This window comes from Pelophylax lessonae (genome assembly GCF_965119305.1).
Source record: "Pelophylax lessonae genome assembly, chromosome: 1".
In the NCBI taxonomy this organism is placed as follows: domain Eukaryota; kingdom Metazoa; phylum Chordata; class Amphibia; order Anura; family Ranidae; genus Pelophylax; species Pelophylax lessonae.
In genome coordinates, this window is record NC_138768.1 from 176,801,920 (window position 1) to 176,828,278 (window position 26,359).

The 26,359-nt window shown below is 45.6% G+C and overlaps 1 protein-coding gene across 1 annotated transcript in view; it reads left to right on the forward strand.

Annotated features, from left to right (window-relative positions):
- Positions 1-26,359, forward strand: part of MAN2A1 (mannosidase alpha class 2A member 1) — a 370,906-nt gene that overhangs the window by 64,090 nt on the left and 280,457 nt on the right. Inside the window, exon 3 of the mRNA XM_082259950.1 lies at positions 12,249-12,393. Within this exon, the coding sequence (XP_082116076.1) occupies positions 12,249-12,393 (145 nt within the window). The remainder of the gene's footprint in view (positions 1-12,248; positions 12,394-26,359) is intronic.

A 26,359-nucleotide genomic window follows, 5' to 3' on the forward strand; every position in this document is an offset into this window, starting at 1 on the left:
AGGGACCCTCTGGCCGTATGGGGTCAGTATCGTCCAGATTTACGCCTTCCCTCCGGTCAAGTTTCTCTCCAGACTTCTGCTCAGGATCGAGGCAGAAGGAATTCTGGTCATCTTAGTGGCTCCGGACTCTCCTCGCCCTGCTTGGTACACAGAATCTAGTGCAGCTGGTCGCCGACGTTCATTGGAAACTTCCCTTCAAGGAGGATCTTCTGTCCCAAGGATCGATCTTCCATCCTGCTTTACAGTTGCTGGCTTTGACGGCTTGGCTGTTGAATGCCAGGTGCTGGATAGGGGTTTATCGGAGTCGTGATTCCTACACTGTTGAAAGCTAGGAAATCTACTTCTAGGAAGATCTACCATTCTATGTGCAAGATGTATATTGCGTGGTGTAAAAAAAAAAAAAAAAAAGTAGGGGGTGATATGCGCGCTGTCACTTCGGTATACGGTTACGAGGGATAATTCTGATCAGTTGTAGCAAATATCTAATAAACGTAGATTGCAGATGATCAAACTATATGAGATTAGGATCCAATCCTACCCCACATGCAGCCAACTCTAGTATGTTCACTCCATACCAATATAAATGTAAAATTATAGGGTGAGTCGGCGCAAATTAAGGAACAATCAAAGGGGGCTTCAACTTGGGCTCCCTAATATCTCTGATAGGCTATGATGGGAAACACCATGTAAAAAATCCGTATAATTGTAGTCACGTATGAGGAGAAAAAATATATATTAAAATCCGAATCTTAAAAAATCTGAATCTTAAAAATAATCAAATAGTGTCTCTCTTCCAATAGGTCTAAAATGTCAGTTAAAAATATAAAACCACCTTCTAATTCTCAGGTAAAAACAGATCAATAATAGATTAAGGGAAAATGCCGGATAGCAGCAGCACACTGTTAAAATCACATAATCACACATTCGCTAAAAAGCTACTACAAAATAATCCAATTTCATGTTAATCCTAAATCATATAAAGCCACAGATGTAATGAGATCAATCGGATATATAAGGGAACAGAGGTGAATCCGAATCCAAAAAATCCGACTCTTACAAGTGATCCAAGACCTAAAACCAATCCGGTGTCTATCTTCCAGTAAGTCTAGATGACGGTTTGCAAATATATAAAGAATGGGATCTTTGAGGTGAATGCCAGATAACAGCATCAAGCTGTTAAAATCGCTAAAACACTAATTCAAAATAATCCAATTCCATAATAATCCCAAATATACATGTAAGCTAATGTGATAATAAAACTCTTCTAAGTGAATATAAATAGTGCTCATAAATCACAATACATCATGATCATATAAAATGTGCAAAACATATCATAATTAAAACAGTCCAAAAGTGATCGATAAATATCAAAAAATATATTTCTCTTACGTCCTCCGACAGTCGCCGCCTCTTCATATTCGTCACATATGGGGTATTAGACTTTGCTCCGAAGGAGTAGCTAGGCAACAGAATATGTTAACAATAAAGCTTTAACATATCCCACCCTCAAGGGGTGGTCCCCTCAGTCAATACCCTCCTACTTCCTGCAACCATATCTCAGTTTTAATGTCTAGCTTGTCAGGAGTGGCTGGCTCTCTCTGTGCTGGGACTTTTTGTCCCAGACTCTTTCTTCTTTTTGATATTTTGTTTGAGTTTTCTCTCTACCTTTACTTAGCTGTTATTTTTGTCAGCATTAGTTAGTTCTTCGGACGAAGAGGATCATGCGGACTGGGTCTCGGGCTGATCCCCCTGGTCGCAGGTCGTGGGTCAGTGGCTTCCCAGTCTGCCATCGAGCGTTCAGCCAGGTAACGCTCCTGGCACAGTGAACGACCCATCCCTGTTCGGTGCAGGGATGATTGGTGAGGTGGCTACCTCACCGGACGCTGTGCGGTTTCTGAACCGCCATTGTGTGCGTCTTGAATTGCGACTCTCCCTGCCTCATGTGCAGCGGCTTGTTCGCCTGTGCGGGTTCCCCACGCCATGTGAGGTAAGTGTATCTATGTGGGGACCTGTCTGTCTGGGGGGGGTCTCAGTCTGGGACTGTGTAACCTGCCTTTAATCACACTGCTTGTCTCCCTATCTCTCGGCTGCATGCTGTGGGCTGCAAGGGGGGGGGGAGCTGTATGACACTGAGTATGTCAGGCTGGGCAGTGTGAGGAGCTGTGTGCTGTGGGGCATGTTTTTAATGGCATGTTGGGGCATATACAGCGATCGCTGCGGCGATCTAACATGTATCCATATAATGGGATAATATTGTGTGTGATTTTATGCACTGTGGAGCGGCGATTTCGGCGCCAAATGACGCCATTTTACCGGCGCCCGCTCCGGCCGCATGGTTTACATGCACGGCGGCCATTTTCTTGTAGCCTCCATAGGCTTACATAGAGCGCCCTGGCAGCATCACTTCCTCTCTCCTGGAAGCACCGATCGAGGCAGCAGCAGCAACGGAGTCTCCTCAGGTTTTATCCTTCTATTCCTGTGTTCCATTGCCTGTATTCAGTCTGTATATTCCCTGTGGGGGTCTCATTGTGCCTGAGTGTGGTGCGGTGGGCTGCGCTTGCCGCGCTTGCTGTAAGGGGGCAGTTAACCCTTGGTTGTCTGGCATACAGGGGCAATGGATTCTCAGGAGGGCAAGTTTCCCACAGTATTGGTGGAAAGCCAGGGGACCGCTGTTTCCCCCCCAGGGGGGGATTTAGCCACTATTGTGGCTGGCCTTGCTGCACAGGTGCAAATGCTGGTGGCTGCTCAATCTACTAAACGGCCCAGAGTTGCTCTGTCCTCTGAATCTGAGGGTGAAGGTGATGGGGCTGTTCTGGCGGGGACCCCCCTATCGGGGTCCCGCTCCTCTCTTGATCTAGTGGGGTCTGAGGTAGAGGCTGAAGTTGAGGGGGTTGATAATTCTCCCCCTGGCTCGCCTGAAGAGCTTGCAATCATGGATGAGTTGATTGCTTCCATTAAGCAGACGCTACTTTGCAGGACGAGGTGTGTCCCCCAGCTGCCTTGGCGGCTTATGGGACGCAGAGAAAACGCAGGACGCCGCAGGTTTTTCCCTGCAATGCTGATTTTCAGCGCGCTGTTAAGGACCAATGGCGCGATTTGCGCAAGCCTTTTGCGGTACCAAGTAAATTTAAGCTGCGTTATCCTTTCTCGCCTGCCACTGATGAACGGTGGTGTGTGCCTCCGCCAGTGGATCATGCTATTGCGGTTTTGAACAAAGCCACTGCGATCCCTGCAGAGGGATCCCCTGTTTTCCGTGATGCCACGGTTAGGAGACTGGAGTCTCTTGCCCGTCAAACTTATTCTGTTACGGGTTCTATGCTTAAGGCTCTGTTTGCTTCTCTCATGGCGGCCCAGGCGATCGCAAGTTGGACGCAGATGCTTAGGCGCGTCCTAGTGGCCGATTCGGCCTCGGCGGCGACCCTGGATATGGTGGATCAGATCCACCAGGGTGTCATGTATCTGTGTGATGCGGACCTGGACCTGATTCCGTTGGCCGCGCGTGTGCACAGCGTGGCGGTGTTGTCTCGCCGCCTGGTTTGGTTGAAATGTTGGTCGGTGGACCAATCTTCACGTAAAACCTTAGCCAATCTGCCTTATGATGGGTCTCGCCTTTTTGGGGAGTCCCTGGATGTGTTGGTTAAGGGGATTACCGGGGGTAAGAGCACTCTCTTGCCCCATTTCCCCAAGGCTAAGGGGGCTTCTGGGAAGAAGCATGCTCATTTTCGGCCCCCTCAGGGGTCCTTTCGTGCCTTTCGGCCGCACTACAAGGGCAAACCGTTCAAGGGCCAAGGCTCTCAGAAGAAGCCCTGGTCTGGGAAACAGAAGTCCGGTCAATCCGGACCTGCGGCCCATAACAGTTCGGCCTGAAGGGGCGCCCTCACCCAGTTTTGGGGTGGGGGGACGCTTGCTCGGTTTTCTTCAGCCCTGGTTGGCCCGTGTGAGGGACAGATGGGTTCTGGAAATCGTTCGATCTGGTTACAAGATCGAGTTTCTCTCTCGGCCGGAGAGCAGATTTTTTCCCTCAAATCTTCAACTGTCTCCAGAGCGCCTGCGGGATCTGCACCTGGCGGTGCGGGACCTGAGGGCTCAGGGAGTGGTGGTTCCGGTGCCTCATCGGGACAGATTTCGGGGGTTTTATTCCAATCTGTTCACCGTGCCCAGGAAGGAGGGCAAGGTTCGTCCGATTCTGGACTTGAAAGCTCTGAACCGCTCTGTGCGAGTTCGCAAGTTCCGCATGGAATCCCTGCGCTCGGTGGTGGCTGCCCTGGTTCCGGGGGAATTCATGGCCTCCATCGATTTGAAGGGTGCGTACCTTCACATCCCCATATTCGAGGGTCATCAGAAGTACCTTCGATTTGCCATTGCGGAGGATCACTACCAGTTTGTGGCGTTGCCCTTTGGGCTCGCCTCGGCTCCGCGGGTCTTCACCAAGGTGCTTGCACCGGTTCTGGCATTATTGAGAGCCCAGGGCATTTCTGTCCTGGGGTATCTGGACGACATTCTGGTTCGGTCTGCGACCAGACAGGGTCTGGAGAAGGACCTGTCTGTCACAATGCAAACTCTGCAGGAGTTCGGTTGGACGATAAATGTTCCAAAGTCGACACTGAGTCCGTCGGTTCGTCTCCCCTATCTGGGAATGATACTGGACTCGGTGCAGGCGAAGGTCTTCCTGCCGGAAGACAAACTCAGGACTCTTCAGGAGGAAGTCAGGTCCTTCAGGGACGTTCCACACTCGTCTCTGCGGACGGGTATGAGATGTCTGGGATTGATGGTCTCGGCCTTCGAGGCGATTCCTTTCGCGCAGTTTCACACGCGGGGTCTCCAAGCGGAGATCCTGTCCAGGTGGGACGGGCGACCTCAATCTCTGGATCTTCAGATCTCGTTGAGTCATCGCACCAGGGAAAACCTTCTGTGGTGGCTCCAGTCCCCGTTGGTGTCCGGGGGCAAGTCGTTTCGTCCGATCTCGTGGACGATAATCACCACGGATGCCAGCCTGTCGGGCTGGGGTGGTGTTCTGGGCGTTCTGTCCGCCCAGGGGACCTGGTCGGAGGGGGAGTCTTCCCTTCCGATCAACATTCTGGAATTGCGTGCGATAAGGCTCTGTCTTCATCGCTGGACGGACCGGCTGCAGGGCTGCCCGGTTCGGGTGCAGACGGACAATGCCACGGCGGTGGCCTACATCAACCACCAAGGGGGCACCAGGAGTGCCCGAGCGGCTCGAGAAGTGGCCGACATTCTGTCTTGGGTCGAGACTCATGTCCCGGCGATAACGGCGGTTCACATTCCGGGAGTGGAGAACTGGCAGGCGGACTATCTAAGTTGCCAGACCCTGGATCAGGGGGAATGGTCTCTCCACCCGGCTGTCTTCCAGATGTTGTGCGCGAAGTGGGGTCTTCCAGATGTGGACCTGTTCGCGTCTCGCCTCAACTACAAGGTGAAGAGGTTCGTGGCAAGGACGCGCGACCCTCGGGCAGACGCGTCGGACGCGTTAGTGGCCCCGTGGCATCAGTACAGGCTGATGTACGCGTTTCCACCGATTCAGTTGCTGTCCAGGTTCCTTCGCAGGTTGCACTCGGAACGCAGCACGGTGATTCTTGTGGCACCGGACTGGCCTCGCCGGTCCTGGTACGCAGACCTCGTGAATCTGGCGGTCGACGCTCCTTGGCGTCTGCCTCTTCGAGACGATCTACTGTCTCAAGGACCGATTTACCATCCTGCTTTACAGTCGCTGGCTTTGACGGCCTGGCTGTTGAGACCGAGGTCCTGAAGGAGAAGGGTCTCTCTCCAGAGGTCGTTCATACTTTGATCAACGCGAGGAAGTCTTCCTCGGGGAAGGTTTATTACCGTACTTGGAAGGCCTATTTTGCCTGGTGTGAGTCCAGGGGGTTTTCACCCCGCACGTACTCGGTTTCCCGTGTGCTGTCTTTCCTTCAGACGGGTGTCGATCAGCGTTTGGCGCTGGCTACGATTAAGGGTCAGGTGTCGGCGCTGGCCGTTCTGTTTCAACGTCCCGTGGCTTCCAACTCCTTGGTTGGCACTTTTATTCAGGGTGTGCGGCATCTGGTTCCTCCTAGGAGGGATCCTTTGCCCCCTTGGGACTTGAATCTAGTTCTATCTGTGTTACAACGTGCTCCTTTTGAACAGATCAGGGAGATCTCGTTGTCTATGTTGTCCAAAAAGGTCGCCTTTTTGGTGGCGATCACTTCGGCTCGCAGAGTGTCGGAACTGGCGGCTTTGTCCTGCAAGTCTCCGTACCTGGTTGTTCATTTGGATAAGGTGGTCTTGCGACCTAATCCTTCTTTTCTACCGAAACGAGTTTCGGAATTCCATCTTAACGAGGATATTGTTTTGCCTTCGTTGTGCACGAAGCCTAAACATCCGAAGGAGGTGAGATTGCACTCTCTGGATGTTGTTCGGGCGATAAGGGTTTACCTTAAATCGACTGAGTCTTTTCGTAAGACTGACTCCTTGTTTGTTCTTCCAGAGGGTCCTCGGAAGGGCATGGCGGCTTCCGCCTCTACCATTGCCAAATGGATCAGGCAGACCATTGAACAGGCCTATGCCTTGCAGGGGAAGGTTCCCCCTGTGCCTGTGAAGGCGCACTCTACTAGATCACTGAGTACGTCTTGGGCCTGCCGTCATGGGGCTTCTGTAGCCCAGGTGTGTAAGGCGGCGACTTGGTCGACCGTACACACTTTCACAAATTCTACAAAGTAGATGTTCAGGCATCGGCGGATGCTTCCTTTGGCCGCAAGGTTCTTAGTGCGGCTGTTCCATAGGGTCCCTTGTTGGGGACTCCTGGCTGTTGGGATAGTTTTTTGTATCCCCTGGTTTTTTTGTCTTTTCCTGGGTTGTTGCTCCTGTTGAGCACTTATTTTTGCTGTTGCCCAGCTGGTTTCCTTCCTTTGGTAAGGTTCCTTCCTTTGATGTGGAGACTGCGTTGCCTTTCGGCGCGGATGCGTTTCCCACCCCTCATGTTTGCACTGCTTTGGGACGTCCCCATATGTGACGAATATGAAGAGGCGGCGACTGTCGGAGGACGTAAGAGAAAACGGAATTTTTGTAAAATCTTACCTGTAAAATTCCTTTCTCTGAGTCCTCCGACAGTCGCCGCCCCCGCCCCTCTTTTGGGGTTTGAATGTATACTCTACTGCTATTCCACTAAAACTGAGATATGGTTGCAGGAAGTAGGAGGGTATTGACTGAGGGGACCACCCCTTGAGGGTGGGATATGTTAAAGCTTTATTGTTAACATATTCTGTTGCCTAGCTACTCCTTCGGAGCAAAGTCTAATACCCCATATGTGACGAATATGAAGAGGCGGCGACTGTCGGAGGACTCAGAGAAAGGAATTTTACAGGTAAGATTTTACAAAAATTCCGTTATCTCAAAAATGCATGAATAGATACATAGATGATTCAATAATTCTTTTGCCAAAGAAAAAAAATTAATCTTATGCCGAAAGAATTCAGTCCATGTGCAGTGAAGAAAAAAAATCGGTGCAATCAAAAATAGTAAAGTGAAGAAAGTGCCGTGATACAAAAGTTCAACAAAAGTTCATCGGTGCATATAAAGTGACAGACAGTGCATCTCTGGGGAAAACTTGTGACAATCCAATAGTGCGATCCGCGGTGAGCCATATAGACATGGAAGCAGTGGTTGCTCACCTCGCTGCACCTTTTTGGTGCTTTTAGCTGATATCCAGCCTCTGATAGTGGGCTTCTCCGGTGGCTCCGATCTGAACTTGTTGCTCTATAGCTGGCGATCCTGAATTGGCTGGCTGCTTCTTCACCAGTTCACTTGGCTGCTTCTTCACCAGTCTACCCAACTAACACACTGAAGATCTCCTTGCCCTCCTGTTGGCAGCCATCATGGCTGCCAACAGCCGTTTGTCGTTTATATCGCAAAAAAAAAAAAAAACCCAGTGATGATCAAATAGCACCAAAAGACAGCTCTATTTGTGTGAGAAATTGTATAAATTTCATGACCGTGCAATTACCAGTTAAAGCAGCACAGTGCTAAGTAGCAAAAAATGTCCTGGTCTTTAAAGGGGGTAAAATCCTCCAGTGCTCAAGTGGTAATCGATCTGTCCCTTTTTTTGGATTTCTTATGTTTTTTTTTTTGTGTTTTTTATTTTTTTATTTTATATAATGATGTTCTATGTTACTGTTTTTCCTCTGTATTACCTCGTTGATCCTGCCAGTTCTCAATATTCATGAGTGAAAACTGACCACGCTAGGCATCTGTGTTGGCATGGTCTGTTTGCATCCTGTTATGATCTAAGATGCATACAAGCTGTGCAAGCACGCAGCATATCTTCTGTGGTCAGTGTTGCCACTTCTCTCTTGCTAGACAGCGACTTCCCGAGTCAGCCTTGCAGTGAAGCTGCAGTCTTCATTCATGTGTAATTTGAGGAGGACACGCCTACCCATAGAGCAGGGAAGCGTGATCGCTTGACCTGAATTTTACAGAATCGGAAAAGGCATAATACACATTCTGGATCTACCGATTATTGGAGGGGCTGATAATCGGGGGCTGATCTTCACTTTTGAAGTATCGGTATCAGCCACAAAGGTGCCGATATGACCAATATCTCTTCAAGTTGTTGTACCGGAGTGATACCTGCAGCTAGAGGCATCACCCCGGTACCGTTGATCAGAACCGACAGTCGGCTTTCTTGAAATGACAACTGATGCGGCTGATCTGCCACCCGATTGTCATTTACAATGAACAGGAGGGGAGGTTCCTCCCCTTCTGCCGCTCGCCTGGGTCTCCCTTCCCACAGGGATGCCCGAGCAACCAGCCAGCACATCCGCCGGCTTGCCAAAGACCTGAACAAAGCCGCATTGGGCTCTGATAGGGTCTCCCATGTAGAAACCCAAAAGCGATGTCATGATATCACTTACGGGTACTGAAGCCTTAAAGTCACCAGATTTAAAAAAAAAAAAAAAAAAAACATTCAAAACGGCCGAACTTTGCGTTTTGAATGCTTTTAAGTGCGGAGGAAGCGTTTGGGGTCTTTTAGACCCCCAGATCCCTTTTATAAAGAGTAGCTGTCACTGCCATTTACTTTGACAAGGGATGTTTACATTCTTTGTGACAGCAATAAAAGTGATCAGAATTTTTTTTTTTTTTTTTTACAAAGGACAGTGTAAAAAAATAAAAACTTTAAACGTGCAGAATATCGGCCTGAAGGGTGGCCGGAAAATCAATACCAGTCAATCACTAATACACATTATTTGTAAACTGTACACATTTAACTATTTAAAAAGGCATCTAGACTGACTGACTTGCATTTACAACTACTTTAAAGAAATCATTCTAATGTGTAACATGCCCATTTGGTCAGCCTACGTTTGCTTTAGGTTACAGTGCAGAAGGGGAGAGGTCACAGGTGTTAATCTCCTCATATTTGAAATTTCAACAATAAGGTGTATGTATAACAAATTTAGAACTGCAACTAACGATTCTTTTCATAATCGATTAGTTGGCCAATTATTGTTTCGATTCATCGGATAAAACCTTAAAGTGTGTTTGTATAATTTAGTTAATATGGAAAGTTTAAAAAAAGTAAAAAAAAAGTAAATGCAGTTTATTCTTCAATATCTATATACAGTGGTAAATGTAAATAAACTTTTATGGTTAGGGAGCAAAATCTCTAATCCACTCTGAGAATAACATGAAGAAGAGCTATTCTGTATATACTATTAGAGGTTTAATCTGGTAAATATCAGACTCAGATCAAATTTTTTATTTAAAGAAATACAAAATTAGACTGTTTTGCTGATTTCCAGGAAGAACTGTAATATATTATGTATGATGGACTCCCTTGTCATAAGCAGGTGGCTTTATAAAAGCTCCCTGCGCCTGTTGTCACTTATGCTGACCATACAAACAGTGTCTTCCTTCCAAAAATTTTTATTGTGAGAAAATTTTTGAATAGTGGGGTCAAATTGACATCTGTTTTCGACCACAGTGACAGGAAAATTCGAAGGAGCAGAATAGAAAACCTTGATTTGATCAAAGGAATTTTCAGACAGTGTATGAACTACATTCATTTTTAACCTGAATGTTAAAAGCAAGTGAAATTTTCAAATGACTTTCTTTCAGCGAATGTACAAAGATTTTTAGTATGAATATTTTCACCTGAAAATAGATACGTGTATTGCCAGCATATGGCTCCTTTCACACGCTGCGTTGCTTACGAGCTCCGTTCTCTGCTTAGTGGGGGATCGATCCGCCGATGCCCGCTGAGCAGGCGGGTGACAGCTCCGTCTCCGCTCTGTGTGCGGAGAGGGAGGTGTCGGAGCCCCGCTGCTCTCTATGGGGGAATCGGATGAGAACGGACCACCTGGATGGATGGAAAATAGGGTTTCCATCCGTCCGGATTTCACGGACAGGATCGGAATCAGATGGATTGTAATTAGGAGTCAGACATTAAGTTAAATGAAGGGTGGAAGGGAGATATACAACTTTTATATTATAGTAGTACTAAAAGCTAAAACTTTTTTTTTTTTTTTTCATGAATATGATCCTTTTGATATGATATGATATGCATAATACTGGTAAAGGTAGAAGAATGTTTTAATAACTAAAGTAATAGCACTCATCCTGACACGTGGGGAGGTGGGGGGTCAACCCTCCTTCGACCTGGAGACATTGCTCCCTTAGGGGTTTCCGGTCGGAGGGGGAGTGGCACTCTTCCTACTATTACAGATTAATGATGTGACTTTATATTAAGTGTAATTTACCTGATCCTAATAATCCTTGTATTGCTGGACATAAACTGGAAACTCTGTTGATTATCACTGTTAATATTGTTGTACTTATGTTTTTCACTCCATGTTGGAGTGTTGCTGTTGTTTATACCTAGAAATTCAATAAAAAATTATTGATGGAAAAAAAAATACTAGTAAAGGTTACAAATTTGCTCCCTCTTGACCTGTTAATCAAGCCATTGAAAGCATTTTATTACATCTTTTCAACAAGTGCAAAAGCATACCTCCCAACTTTTTGAGATGGGAATGAGGAGCACCTATTAGCAAAAGTATGTAGGCCTAGGACACACGTCCTACAATGCCCCCTTTAAAGGAGAATTATATCAAAATATTTAGTTAAATCCACAAGTGCCTTTTTTTACCACTACTTTTTCCTTTTATACTGGCTTTTGAAATTTGCAAATGCTGCAATTTAGAAATTGGATGAAAGGGTTAGCACTGGGAAACCCTTTTTGAAAGAGAGAAAATTTATTTTATATACAACTATATGGAGTTGACCAAAATGAAGGACAAATTAGGAGGAACGAGGGACAGTGGGACCAAATCATGGACAGTTCCTCAAAATCAGGAACAGTTGGGAGCTGTATAGAAGAAATAGCTGTTCATCAAGCCATAATCTTGTGGGCTGTTAACTTCCTGTACTCTCTACCTCTAGACCAGGGATATGCAAGCTGTGGCCCTCCAGCTGTTGCAAAACTACAAGTCCCATCATGCCTCTGCCTCTAGGTGTCTTGCTTGTGGCTGTCAGTCTTGCTGTGCATCATGGTACTTGTAGTTCTGCAACATCTGGAGGGCCACAGTTTGCAGATCCCTGCTCTAGACGGTTATCTGCATTTTCCCTGCTTTCTCCAAGGACTACATCTTCTAAGAGCCGGTTCACACTGGGGCGACTTGTCAGGCGACCTGGTCGCCTGACAAGTCGCCTGCCCATAGATTAGCACAGGACCTGTTCTAATATGAGCGACACAAGTCGCTCCGACTTAGAAAAAAGGTCCTGAGCTTCTTTGGGGCGACCTGGAGCGACCTGCATTGACTTCACAGGTCGCCCCGGCAAGTCGGGTCGCTGCTATGTGAACCGGCTCTAAGAGCCTTGTCTGGGAGGTACACTCTCAAATGTCAAGGCAGCAGCTGTGTTGTTTTTTTGAGAAGCAAATAAAAGCATGTTTGTGTGGAGGGACACAGATGGACAGGGATAAGTAGAGTTCTGTAGTCTAGCAGAGGAAAACTGAAGCAGGTCTGACTATAGTTACAGGGGATTACTCTGCAGCAGAGGCTGCATTGTTGGCCTACCAGACGTTATGAGCTTACTGGATTTCTGGCAGAATCTCCAAACAATTTTTTTGTGCTTGCAGCATTCTAAAGAGATCAAACCTGTATATGTATATGAGATATATGTATTTCAGAGATGGACTGTCCTTTTTTTTTTTTTTCTTGGCCACACATTCTTAAGTATATATTTTTATATTTCAGATGCTGGATGTGTATGACATTCTTCCATTTGATAATCCAGATGGTGGGGTTTGGAAGCAAGGTTTTGACATAACCTATGATGAACATGAATGGGATAATGAGATTCTTCAGGTTTTTCTTGTGCCTCACTCCCACAATGACCCAGGTATAGTATTAATGTAGACGTATTCTGAAGTAGAACAGGCACTCAGAAATTGAATTGTACACAAAGGGGGGGTCTAACAGTTTTCTCCTTTTTGGATGCATGTTTAGCCCATAAAGCAAGGAAGAAAGTAATCTAAATGACAGCAACCTCAAATATACAGTATGTGTTGGAATTTTTCTTTCTTGTTGTGCTATTTTCAGTGAAAAGTAGATTGATAGCAGAAACTCATTTCTGCTTGTAGATGCAATTGTTACTGCTTTTCTTATAATAAAAAGGATTTACAAACATTCCATTTCCTGGTTTACCTGATCTCGTAATATGTCAATCTTTGCACCATGAATCTGAATTTGGTTTGATTTTTAAATACTCCGCCATTGTTTAGAAAGATTTTTATATTGGCTAGGTTATCAACTGTATTGACCTTTAAAGGTTTTGCTGGCTTCACGTTCTATGTCTTTATATTCAAAATATGAACTTTGAATGTCAATTGCAATGGTTGAGAAGTGAAAGCAATACATTTTGGAAAACACCAGTAGCTTTGGTCAAAAAAATGTAAAGCTGATCTCCAGGCAAATAGCCTAATATACAGATGAAATATATTTTGGCAGCTGTTTTACCTGCCAAAAGGCTTGTGTTTTCCTGATACTTAAACCGTTCTGCTACGCAGCACAGCCATGTCTAGCAGGGCACTAAACTTTTTTGTGTTTAAAATGGTCTTAATCCAGCATACAGTACTACTACCCTGGAGAAGTTTATTAAAATGCAGAAAAAGACTTCCGCATACTTTTTTTTTTTCTCTCAAGTATTCTCTCCGTGTGCATTTTGCCCTCAGACTTCAGCTTCGTGTGTGTGCAAGTAGTGCATGTCTATTGGGGGGACATGTGCCAACCCAGTTGTCCTGTCACCCCTATTATATCCTTTGGATGTAAACATCCCCAGCCTCAGGGTCTCCTAAGCAAATACAACTTGGGGTGGTGACTGGATCTGCTAAAGCTAGACAGAGGACATAGATGTAAGAGAGTAGGAATGTCCAGGCACTATTGAATTCTTAAACCGACGCTGCTGTCTGTATGCTTACACAAGCTTCAAAGTGACAGCTGGAACACATACCTCCTGGCTCCCCTGCACATTACCAGCAAGTCGGATTCTTCGCACCCTTGCATGCTTCTTCCCAGACTTCCTGCTGCACAGGATAGATACGGGTAGTTGGGAGGTATGTGTGTACAAGTGGCTCCCTGCAAAGCCCCGAGATGGGGCTGCTGTCTTTGTGGTCTCTGATGCTTGAGCTGCCAGTATCTCAGCTGTGGCAGTGTGAGAAAGCGCTCCAATCCAGCAGGCAAATATAAGGGACCAGTGTAGTGGTAGCCCCTCATCACAGAAGTCTGGTTGCCAAGGCAGCCACTCTGAAGCCTATGGGAGCTTCTGTGTGATTTGCGCGATGGGCGGTTTACTATGCCTGTCCTGTTGTCCATGTCAGGATCACGCTGAGGAGGGTAGCTACTTTCCTGCATACAGGAAGGACATGTAGACCAAGTGTAGTCATCCTCCTAGAGGAATTTAGAGCAGGTGTGGTTTCAAAAGCATATTTCTGGTTATGCTGTCAGACGTCATCATTAGAAGTTGCACAGATGGATCCAATTGAAGGCATTGAATATGTATTTTTTTTTATTTATTTATTTTTTAATATTGGGTTTAATGTCACTTTAAGTGACACTTGGCAGGACTTGTTGCTCCCCCAAAATGTGACTGGACAGTAAAAAGAGAAGCAGTCGATCAATTACCTTATTTCTCTGGTACTTTAATCTCTACATCCATCAGCATGTTCCTTGCTGCTTCATGAACACTGCAGATCAGTGGATTGGCTACTTGTGCTGCTGCTTCTTCCTCAATCCAAGTTCTGCTGTACATGGGATTGCAGGAGGCTATTACCAAGTCAGATTCTGGCACCTATAATGCTGTGTTTAAATATACCAATCAGCCACAACCTTATGACCACCCACTTAGTAGGACCCCCTTTTACCTCCAAAACACCCCTGACCCATCAAGGCATGGACTCCAAATTAACATCCACCTGCATGACCGGACCCAAGGTTTCTCAGCAGAACATTGCCCAAATGATCACATTACCTTTGCTGGCTTGGTTTAGTGATGAATAATGTAGATAAAGGGTGACCAAGATGTTACTACTTCACACCCAAAAGGAGTATCACCAGAATTCAATGACCACTAAGCTATAGGTGGTCTAATCAGGCACAGGGAAGTAGGTCTCCCTCAAACCATGTACACTGGATTCACTCCAAAGACTCAATCCACTCTCTCAAATGTCAAAAGCGCTACCATAGTGCAGTATCCAAAGAATGCTTTATTGAAAAAATACAAGATCCAGTAGTGCATGTCATCATAAAACTGTGTAAGTGAACATTTGAAGTGTGCGGCTTTCCTTTTGGGCTCCAGGCTTAAGCAAAGAACTGACCAATCAGGTAGAAGTTGCGTGAGGACTTCACCGTCGTAGGCCCCACCCTACGTGTTTCATCATAAATAGTGTCTGGGTATAGGTCTAGATGGTGCATCATTATGTCAGCTATTTATAGGGCGGCAGCGCCATTTTAACTGCTGGCCGCGACCCGCCCGTATTATAGAGCAATAAGGGAAAAAAAAAAAGAGGGCCTACACAGGAACAAAAGAAAAGGAAAGATACTGCTATCTAGTGAATTAGCATAAATGGACATGCACAATAAAATTTGTATATGGTTTAAAAACACAGAGAGGAACCAAAACACAGGAACACCTATAGTCTCTCAAAGAAGTACAGATAAGAGATCAAGCATTATTAATAAAATGTCCCAATCGACATTCAGGCCGAAAGGGACAAAAGATTTCATATAAAAAATAAAGCGAGTTTCTAATTGGGATATAACTCTGATAATGTTGGTACCTCTCCAGTGGGGCACAAGCTTATCCAGGGCATAAAAATAAGTGCCCAATAAATTCTTGTCAAGATGTTTTGGGTAATGTTTGGACAGGTTGTGTCCCTTGAAACCACGTTTAACATTACCAACATGTTCAGAAAGACGTACATGTAATTCTCTTTTGATAAGACCTATATATTGTTTAGAACATGGACACTGAATCATATAGACGACAAATTTTGAAGTACACGTAATAAAACCACTATCAAACTTTATTCGTTTGTGACTGAAAGGATGTCGTGAGGGAATTAATTTGGCAAATGCTACACTTCTACATGGGGGAAAAAAATGGTAATCGATTTGAAAAAAAGGAAACTGTTTTGGGAGGGTCTATGACATTAGGTGCGACTTTATGTCGCAACGCTGAAACCCCTTTATATATTACGACAGGGTGATCTGGAAGAGCAGGACCAAGTACTCGGTCATTCTTTAGTATACCCCGATGTTTTTTTGAGTATTTTCCGAATGGAATAATGTTGACTAGAAGAACTGGTAGTTAAAGAAAATCCAAATTTATTGTGAACCGGCTTTACACTGGTCTCCAACTTCCTACGCAGCATGGTCCCTCTATCCATATTAGCTACCTGTATGATAGTGTTATCAGTGTCCTCTCCCGAGTAACCCCCCTCTAGAAATCTGGCTTTCAAAACATTGACTTGTAGTTGTAGATAGAAATCTGTGATACTCATGCAATTATGCCTAATATGTTGGAATTGGTCTTTGGGAACTGCATTCAACCAGGACCTATGATGACAACTTGTCAGAGGGATACAAGCATTGCACTCTGTCTCCTTAACGTATGTGGTAGTGAGAAGTTGTCCCTCCTGAACCTGAATATTCAAATCCAGGAAGTGTATCTGAGAGTCACTCACCTCCTCTCAGGAAATGCCCCTGTCATTCCGGTTCAAATTTTTAAAGAATTAGTCTTTGAGAATTTGAGTTTGAGTTTGTTTTCATTGTGTTTATTTTATACTGTAGCGCTGCACTATATTTTTGTATAACATTTTATTGAAACCAGCATTTCCTTTTTCATCAATTAAAGTATTTCTACAGGCAAAACCTTTTTTTTTTGGATAGAATGCGGAGGAATTAGAATACTTATCAGTTTTATTGCTGTCTGTACCCCCATTAGGGCGATTCATCCTCTATTAGTCCTTTTTTTACCACTACATTGAAAGTGAAAGATAATTACAAATTCTGGGTTGTTCCCAGAAAAGTAATAGATGGGAAATCTTCCAATTGGGACACCTGGGGGTCCCCAAGGAATTTCCTTTTTTATTTGCAGGGATTTCCTCCCACTTCCTGTTTAGCTTTGGGACAGCAAATGAAGGGAAATCTCTGCAATGGGACACAGATGGCAAAAAAAATCTTGCAACGTTAACACCCTCCCTTACTCTATCCAAATTGAAAACAAAACATTTTGCTTTTATTTCTACTTTAGGCTACAGTAGCTCTTCTAATGGGTTGGACTACATGGGCCAGCATTTACTCCCCATGTGCGTCAATGAGCTTTTGCCGTCAAAGACCCGGTAGCCCGTTTTCCTTCCGCTTTTAGTAGCACTTGACCACTGCAGACTGGAAACAGAACAGAAGAGCTGCCATTTTAGAAATGCTCTGACAGTCATCTAGCCACTACCATGTGGCCCTTGTCGGTTGCTCTTATCCTTATGCTTGCTCATTTTTTGTGCTTTCAACACATCAACTTCAGGGACAACATGTTCACTTGCTGCTTAATATATCCCACCAATTTTTCGGATGCCATTGTAATGAGATAATCAATGCTTTTTGCTTTACCTGTCAGTGGCTGTAAAGTTATGGCTAATCAGTGCATATGTGCGGCATCTATACTCTGGTTTTCTCTTATCCCCTCTGAAAAGTCTCACAAATACCTGTTGAGCCCACAAATGCCAGTCCACCTAATGCTGCTTACTGTGATAGTAATGATGCTTCACTACTAGTGAATTAAGAGCGTTTTACGCTTAGGTAGACTGTGCCTGCTTGCATTGCAGTGTGTGAAGATGTTGCAGAGGATATGGCTAATCTACATTATCACGGCTGGTTCACAAGCTTATTAGTGAGCACTGGGTCACAGCTAGCCTGCCCAATGCTTTCTGTATTGGCAGCACGGTATGTCCATTTTTGTGGGTGTGTTGGTATTCCTTTCAAATAAATTGGGGGTGGGTGGTATTAATGCAGGCACCAGAATAGAGAGATGTGAATGGGTCCCTTAATGTTCCTTACAATTCTATTCCTAACTGTAATCCTTTTGTATCATACGATATGATTCATACATGTGGAAATGTTACACAGGTTTGTGATTCATGAATTAGTTTCTGGCAAGCACAGGTCACCCTTTCAAGTTGTCAGATTTTCTTATAAACTTATTTTACAGTAAGTGGTATTAACATCAAAAGGTACACACGCTTCTGCACTATGTATTGCATAGTTTTTTTTATTATTATTGGCATACTAATATTGTACCTTTTTTTAATTTAAAGTTTAAGAATCTAATTCAGGGGTCAACAACCTTTTTCCAGGGCCTGATTTAATTTATGTGAATGCATGAAGGGCCGCATTCACCTGTTAATACAATGTTAGGATTATTATCTTCATTTATTAACAGTACAGGTTTACCCCACTTTAAAGCAGGGTTCCTCTCAAAAGTAGAACTTCCGCTTATCTGTCCCCCCCCCCCCCCCCCCCCTCCTCAGGTGCCACATCTGGCACCTTTCTGTGGGGAGTGGGTACCTGTTTTTGTATGGTTTGTCCCCACTTCCGCCGGACCTCGCTGCCACGAGGTACGTCGGAAGTTCGACCCCCCCCCCCTCCTTCCTCTGTTTCTAGTCCAGTAAAAGTGCACAGCGCGCTTTGCACATGTGCATTATGGACCCAGTCATGAAGCCGCAAGGCTTCACTGCCGGGTTTCCTTACCAGAAATGGCGGCGGCAGTATCAAACAGCCGATGAAAACATTGGCTACTGTGCCGACATCGCTGGACTCCAGGACAGGAAACTGTCCTAATATTAAAAGTCAGCAACTACAGTATGTGTAGCTGCTGACTTTTTTAATTTTTGGAGGAAGGGCGGAACACCGCTTTTAAGGTGCTTCACTAATACAAAGCCAGTAAACTCTGAAGGAGCATGCAGGTTCGCTCCCTCGAAGCTCTGGCATCCATGCAGGGTCTCCTCCCCCTCCCTTCCCTGCAGCGATTCGTTTGTTTAACTTAAGCTCACCCTCTTCCTTGGTCTCATGCAGCTCCAGCATGTCTCTGGACCCTTACCTTGTGATACCCGGCCACTGATGCTGGCATTATAAAGTGAAAACTGCCTTGCTGCACATTAAGATGGTTTTTAATTTATAGCAGTGCCCCTGGTCCTTATCCTGCTGTATGATGATGATCAAAGTTTCTTGTATTTTGTTTAACATTTATTTTTAAATATCTAATAACAGAATGGTAATTATAACAGTAATACAGTGACACTGATGGCATTTGGGACACTGATAGCACGGTGGGCACTGTTTTGACAAGGACAAAACACTCACTCTGCTCTGATATCACTCTCCCTCCTCACAAGTTGTCTGTTTACACTTGAGATCTCTAATTGGACGAGGCGATCACATGGTAAATGGCCACTGTGGCCATTTACCACGACCTGTGACTGGCTGTGTCCAAGGGACACTGCCATCGCCAATTTTCCCCGATGCCTGCCTGCGGGGAGCGTGTTTCCGGGAGGACTTGCATGGACGCCCTCCCGGCAGGTAAGTCCCGCACTGTAGCGCTCCTTGGGCTAAAGCGGGGACGTGAGGTGGTAAAACGTCTGCAGGCCGGGTGCACATGAATTCATCACATGCACTAATGGGCCAGACATTTAGTGACGGCGGCCCTGGTGCAGGCTGTAGGCTGCCAACCCCTGATCTAAACCATTGTAGCAGGATTGATGGGTCTGCAAGCACTACAGAGATGGAAAGCTCAGAGTGATGAGTGCTAGCAAGAATGGAAGTTGGTTGGACATAACCTTTGCCATCTGGCATTGTAATTAGCACTCAAAGGAAATAACTGAAAGCTTGGCATAAACATTTTCATTAAGTAAACTCCCTTAAAAAATATTTCTGCAAGTTTAATAAGATTGTGTTTTAAAAAAAAGAAAAGAAATTAGATTTACAACTTTCGGGATCGGTCGAAAAATGGGCTAATCCCTGATGAAGCCATGCGGGCTGTGACACAACTAGTCAGCAAGGAGTTTGGTACATCACTTCAGGTTTTCGACCAATCCCAGAAGTTCATGGTTTCTGATGCTGTTGTAATCAATTTTAAATGTGAGTTACTACCTTTTTTTTTTTTTTTTTTTTTTTTTTTTTTTTTTTTTTTAAATAATACATTTTAATTGGAATACTACACAATGAGGATTTGCTTTTATGTATAACCATATCACCCACTGGAGGAGGGGAGAGTGTGAAAGAGTGTGGACAGACCTATAAACCATTGCATTGTTGATTGGAAGAAATGATATAGCCACCCATAGACAGGAATTGCTTGCATCCTAAATGTTTTTAAGCCCCTGCATAACTTTGGGACGATTTTATTGCGTCTTGAGGTCCAAAGACATCGATGATGCTTCAAGTCCAGGTAAAATCTCAGTAAAATAACGCAACTTTCTCTATCGCTCATTGACAGACGTAGTCTTCTTGATTCTCAAGAGCTGGGTTATGTTGTCTCCGCAGGAGTAGGACTAGGCAGAATGACAAAACGTTCTGGCTCCACCCTAGGGGGCAGTCCCTGAGGGTATATCCTCCCTCTCTCTGCTACAGGGAATCGGTTTTTTTCTGTCTAGTCAGGAGTAAGGACCTAAGCTCCTTGCTGGGATCTTTTGGTCCTGGCAAGACTTTTTTTCTTTAAGAAAAAGACATTTTTTAGGTAGTTTTCTCCAGTGTTTTTTCCTGTGAGATCTTCAAGCAGGGCACACCGGATGTGGATGTGTTGGCATCACGATTCAACAGGAAAGTTCAGAGATTCGTGGCTCGCTCCCGCGATCCTCTGGCAGAAACCGCAGACGCACTGATCGCCCCGTGGGGGCAATACCAGCTAATATGCCTTCCCTCCTCTCGCGTTACTGCCAAGAGGATCTACTGTCTCAGGGACCGATCTTCCATCCTGCTTTACGATCGCTGGCTTTAACGGCCTGGCTATTGAGACCCAGGTGCTGAAGGACAAAGGTTTGTCAGCTTCAGTTATTCCTACTCTAGTTGAAGCAAGGAAAGCGACTTCCAGAAAGATTTATCATCGCACATGGAAGTCCTACATTGCATGGTGTGAACCTTTGGGGTTCCGTCCTCGGTCTTATTCGATTAGTCGAATATTGGCTTTTCTGCAACAAGGGGTTGAGCAGAAACTGGCCTTGAGTACTATCAAGGGTCAGGTCTCAGCATTAGCCATCTTCTTTCAGAAGCCTTTGGCTACTCATTCCTTGGTGCGGAATTTCATCCAGGGGGTGCGACATCTGGCTCCGCCAGTACACGCGCCGTTACCCCCCTGGGATCTTAATTTAGTGTTGTCGGTTCTTCAGAAACCTCCCTTTGAAGATATTAGGGAGATTCCTCTACCCACGTTGTCCCAGAAGGTGGCCTTCTTGGTGGCTATTACTTCTGCACGAAGGGTGTCAGAACTGGCCGCATTATCTTGTCGTTCACCATATCTGGTGGTTCATAGAGATAAGGTGGTTCTTCGTCCGAATCCATCCTTCCTACCAAAAGTAGTTTCAGAATTTCATCTGAATGAAGAAATTGTATTACCTTCCCTGTGTCCTAAGCCCAGTCATCCTCGGGAATTTGCTTTGCACTCCTTGGATGTGGTCCGGGCGATCAGTGTATACTTGAAAACGACAGACTCGTTTCGCAAGACGGATTCACTTTTTGTGATCCCAGATGGACCCAAAAAGGGGTTGCCTGCATCTGCCGCGACCATTTCCAAATGGATCAGACAGACGGTAGTACAGGCTTATTCTATTAAGGGTCGGGAGCCCCCGTTCCCTGTTAAGGCGCACTCCACTCGGGCACTTAGTGCGTCATGGGCCTTTCGCCATCAGGCGTCAGTGGTCCAGGTGTGCAAGGCGGCTACCTGGTCGTCGGTGCATACCTTCTCTAAACATTATAAAGTTGATGTAATGGTATCGTCTGATGCCTCATTTGGCCGCAAGGTTTTGCAGGCCGCAATTTGAGGAGACCAGTGGTCTACCTCGAGGGTTTTTTTCCGTTGGAAAATTTTTTCTTTTAGTCTCATTCTTTGTTTATAATGAGCCTTTAAAACTTCTAGTTTGGCACCGGTTGGGCCTACTAGATTGGATTTGATTTTGTCAATCCCACCCCTCATTTGTGGCACTGCTTCTGGATGTCCCAGCTCTTGAGAATCAAGAAGACTACGTCTGTCAATGAGCGATAGAGAAAAATGGATTTTTGTAAGAACTTACCGTAAAATCCTTTTCTCTTAAGCTCATTGACAGACGTAGTACCCGCCCCTCTATCATTGAGTTGGGTTGGGTTAATTTCTCTGTACTGCTTTAAACAGAACTGATTCCCTGTAGCAGAGAGAGGGAGGATATACCCTCAGGGACTGCCCCCTAGGGTGGAGCCAGAACGTTTTGTCATTCTGCCTAGTCCTACTCCTGCGGAGACAACATAACCCAGCTCTTGAGAATCAAGAAGACTACGTCTGTCAATGAGCTTAAGAGAAAAGGATTTTACGGTAAGTTCTTACAAAAATCCATTTTTTAGGTTGCATAAGTGTGAATGGGGCCTTAGACCTACTGGTCCAGGGAATGGGGTGAGCTGCTAGCGCACATTGTGTGGATTGCAGTGATCGCATCACTGAGGAATTTGATATTTTCAGAACAGAAATCAGTGGACACTTTTTTGTTCTGTAATGGACACTATTATGAAAATCAGATCACTAAATTGTATTTTTTTTCATTTTATCTCTGTATTGATTATTGTTAAATCTGATTTTGCTTGTTTGCACAATTTAACATTTGCAGCACTTGTGTTTTTTTTTGTTTTTGGTTACAATACCAAGTAGGGGTATTTTAATGTTGGATTGTGAGAAGACATAGGAATATTTTTATTTGCGTTATTTTGCACTGGCACTTTGGAGTATAAACTCAGTAGATTATTTTTTTTATTCACATTATTTATCTACATTGAGAAATCAGACACATGTAGTAATATTACGGTTTGCAATTCTTTGTGTAGTTTTAATCTTTTAGTTTTTGAAGCATAGCGCCACTTCATGATTGTAAACCTCTGGATTGATGGTGTGTCCTACTATTTTGTTTTCGTTAATCTAAAGGAAATTGAACAATCAGTTTGTATAGTGTTTGGCCACATTTATACACCTAAAATTAACTAGTTGCCCTTTCAGTGTTCTTAATTGTTAATGACACACCAAACAGAGAAGCAAACACACATTTTGCCACATGAAAAAACAAGCGACAGATGCAGTAGAAAAACTTGAAGAAATGTCCCACTAGCTACTTTGGCAGGTGTGGCACAGCCCATTGAAATCAACGTGCTGCCCTTTGTGTGTCACCGGAAAATGAGCCAAAAAAATGCGCTCCCACTACTCTAGGGGTGAATGGGGCCTGAAAGTGAAATTGGTGCATTTCCACAAGAACAATAAGAGCTCCATTCACATCTGTGTGTTTCTGAACAAATGGCAAACTGCACAGAAAATGTTTGCTTTGCTGTGTGTTTCAGAAATGCTGCAAATTTGTATAATGTTTGTGTTGGGGTGCCTTCAACATGTAACAAGTGCAGCAAATGCACCAAAAACTGCAGTAATGCACCATGATCCACTCAAAAAAGAAAAAGTGCTGGGGCGATTTTGTCGTGCGTAGGGCAGCCCATTCAGGTGAATAGGCTGCCTTTGTGTGACAGGTGAAATCGTTCCAAAATACCAAAAAGAAACACATGCGGGAAAGTGAGTTTTCACTATGTGGAGATGTGAACGAGGACTGAAACTGAGTGTTTGTCTACTCCTATTTACTTGTATAAAGATGGCCATACACTATACAATCTCTGTACAATTTCCTTTTGATTTACCGGAACTACCTGACCAATCCAATCAGACAAGTCCTTGTACTACATAGCTGATGGGAGATCCTAGGGTCCTTTCACACGGGCAACGCGGAACGCTCAGCAGGGGGATTACAGGCCCATCTCTGCTCACTGTGCTGAGACATACCTGCCAGAGCACCGCTCTCCTCTATTGAGAGAGCAGATGAAAATAGGCCGCCGGTCCATTTTCATCCAATCCCATGGATGGATGGAAAATAGGGTTACCATCTGTCTGGATTTCACGGACAGGATCGGATAGCAGTGGGTGTCAGCGGACATGTCATCGCTGACAACTGCTGCCCCATAGGGGTGAATGGAGCATCCGATCAGGCCTGCCTGAAAAACTGTCAGGCGGACCTGATTGGAACGCCCGTGTGAAAGGACCCTAAAGGAGATTGTACAATTGGATTATATAGGGAGTAGGTGGAAGGTAGTATTGTATATTGGGAGGTGTGGTCCAGAGTGATGAACACACCCTATAGTGCCCCCTTCTGTGATGCAGTAAGGAAGTGAGGGCTTCACCAGTAACACTAATACAGTCATCAGTGCTAATAATCCTATCACTTTACTAATGACGCTGCCTGGGAAGGGGTTAATATTTAGGGGCAATCACAGGGGTTAACTGTGTGCCTAACAATGTTTTTACCTTGTGCACACTGTGCTGTTTTTACTGAGCGATGTGAAGAAAAGACACGTTGCTGCTGTCTGTAGAGCTCTTTGTTTACTAACACAGGGCTCTCTTCTGTCATTTGCTCAGCCGATCAGCGAGTTCCCACCTTAAATCATTCACCAGGACCTGCTGATCAGCTTGTGCTGTAGCGAATGACAGCACAGCCGGGACAGCGGGTGTACACCCCTACCCAGAAGTGCTGGATCACTCTGCTTCAGTAAATGTGGTTTGCAAGCTGTTAAACCAAGCTAGCTCAAACAAATTATTTCCTTCACTAAGAAATGTGGCTGGTGTCAGACTGTTAGTGATGTATAAAATATGTAGTATCAGCTGCATACATTATACCGCTTTGTGTTCCAGCAGCAATATGGGGGATTCTGACTTCTGCCTGAACAAAATCGAATCAGGCTAAGCGCTTCTCAAACAATTTACAGAAAGCCTTGTAATTTTTTGAATGAATACAAGGTTTCCTCTAATTTGCTGGGTGGAGAGGGGGCAGATGTCAGAAGAGTGAGCTTTGTATTCATTCAAAAAATGACAAGGCTTCCTGTGAATGTCCGAGAAGCTCTTAGCCCAACTCGATTTTGTTCTAGTAGCAGAAAGGAAGTCCCCATACTGCTGCCAGAGCACGGAACACTGTGTATAGCTGATGCTACATGCAGTTTATAGCGCTGACAGCAGCCACATTTCTTTGTGAAGGAAATGGTTTGTTTGGGCCAGCTTGGCCCAAATTAACTATTTAAGGTAACACAAAATATGTTAGCCTTCAACAGCCTTGGAGAGAGAGTGGAAACGGAAGCTGTGCCGGAAGCTGTGCTGTGCTGTGCTGTGTGTGTGTGTGTGTGTGTGTGTGTGTGTGTGTGTGTGTGCGGACGAGCGGCATGCGGCGAGGGAGCCGTGTGCTGTGCTGAGCCGGGTGCTGTGTGGGTGCGAGGAGGAAGAGGAGCTGCGGGAGACAAGAGCGGGAGCGGGGGACCGGTATCTTGTGACTGAGCAGCGGCGGCGGACGGCCAGAAGGAGGGAGCGACAGCAGCAGGGACGTGAGTAGGATACCGGAAGCCGGGCGCGGGTGCAGAGGACCCCAGGGACCGGGACAGAGGGCAGAGAGCGGTGGTTGCGACGGCGGACGGACACCGCACAATACTGAGGAGAGCGTTCCCGAGAGGAGGAGGAGACCGTCCCCAGTGTGTGAGGCAGCAGCAGCTGCAAGCAAGGCAGGGGAGAGAGCTGTGTGACTGGGCTCGGTGAATCAATAGCCGTGTGACTGTGCACTGCGACAGACCGTGACTGACGGTGCCCTGCGACTGACGTTGCCCTGTGACTGACTGAGTGTGCTCTTCAACTGAGTACCTGGGAAGACTGGTAAGTATCTTAGCGACTGGTGAGTACCCCAGGTTTAGTACGTACCAGGGGAGATGGAGGTAGTGTAGGTAAGGAAAAGCAGGTCGTTACCATTATCCCCATAGGGTAGTGGGTAATGTCCGACAGGATTGCGGATGCCACTCGAGGGCGAATACTGCTGTGCAGGATGTGTGCGACTTGTTTCTCTGGAAGCTCAGATCCTGGATCTAGAAAACATAGTGGCAACACTGCGTTGCATCAACAACCTGGAAAGGAGCTTGGACATTGCCCATCAGGCGCTGGCAGGGGCCAGCATAGAGGAGGGAGGAGTAGAGGAGACGCAGGCATCAGAGGTATGCAGTTGGGTGACAGTTAGGAAGGGTAGTGGGAAGAGTGTCAGGGAGGCCAGTCCTGAGTTGGTTCACCCTAACAAATTTGCCATGTTGCAGGTTGAGGGGGATATCCGCTCAGGGGTGGCAGTGCTGGAGCAGGCGCCCTCCCAAAGCTGCCAGGGGAGCGGCGGCTCCAGGAAGAAGGGGGGGGGGCCGTGACCCAGGAAAGGTTAGACAGGTTGTGGTAGTTGGAGACTCAATTATCAGGAGGACAGAGAGGGCAATCTGTCGAAAAGATTGCGGTAGCCGAACAGTATGTTGTTTACCCGGCGCTCGAGTTCGGCACATCGCGGATCTGGTAGACAGATTATTGTGCGGGGCTGGGGATGACCCAGCGGTCATGGTGCATGTGGGCACTAATGACAAAGTAAAAGGAAGGTGGAGGATCCTAAAGAACGATTTCAGGGACTTGGGTAATAGATTGAGGAATAGGACCTCCAAGGTGGTTTTCTCTGAAATACTGCCTGTACCTCGAGCCACACAAGAGA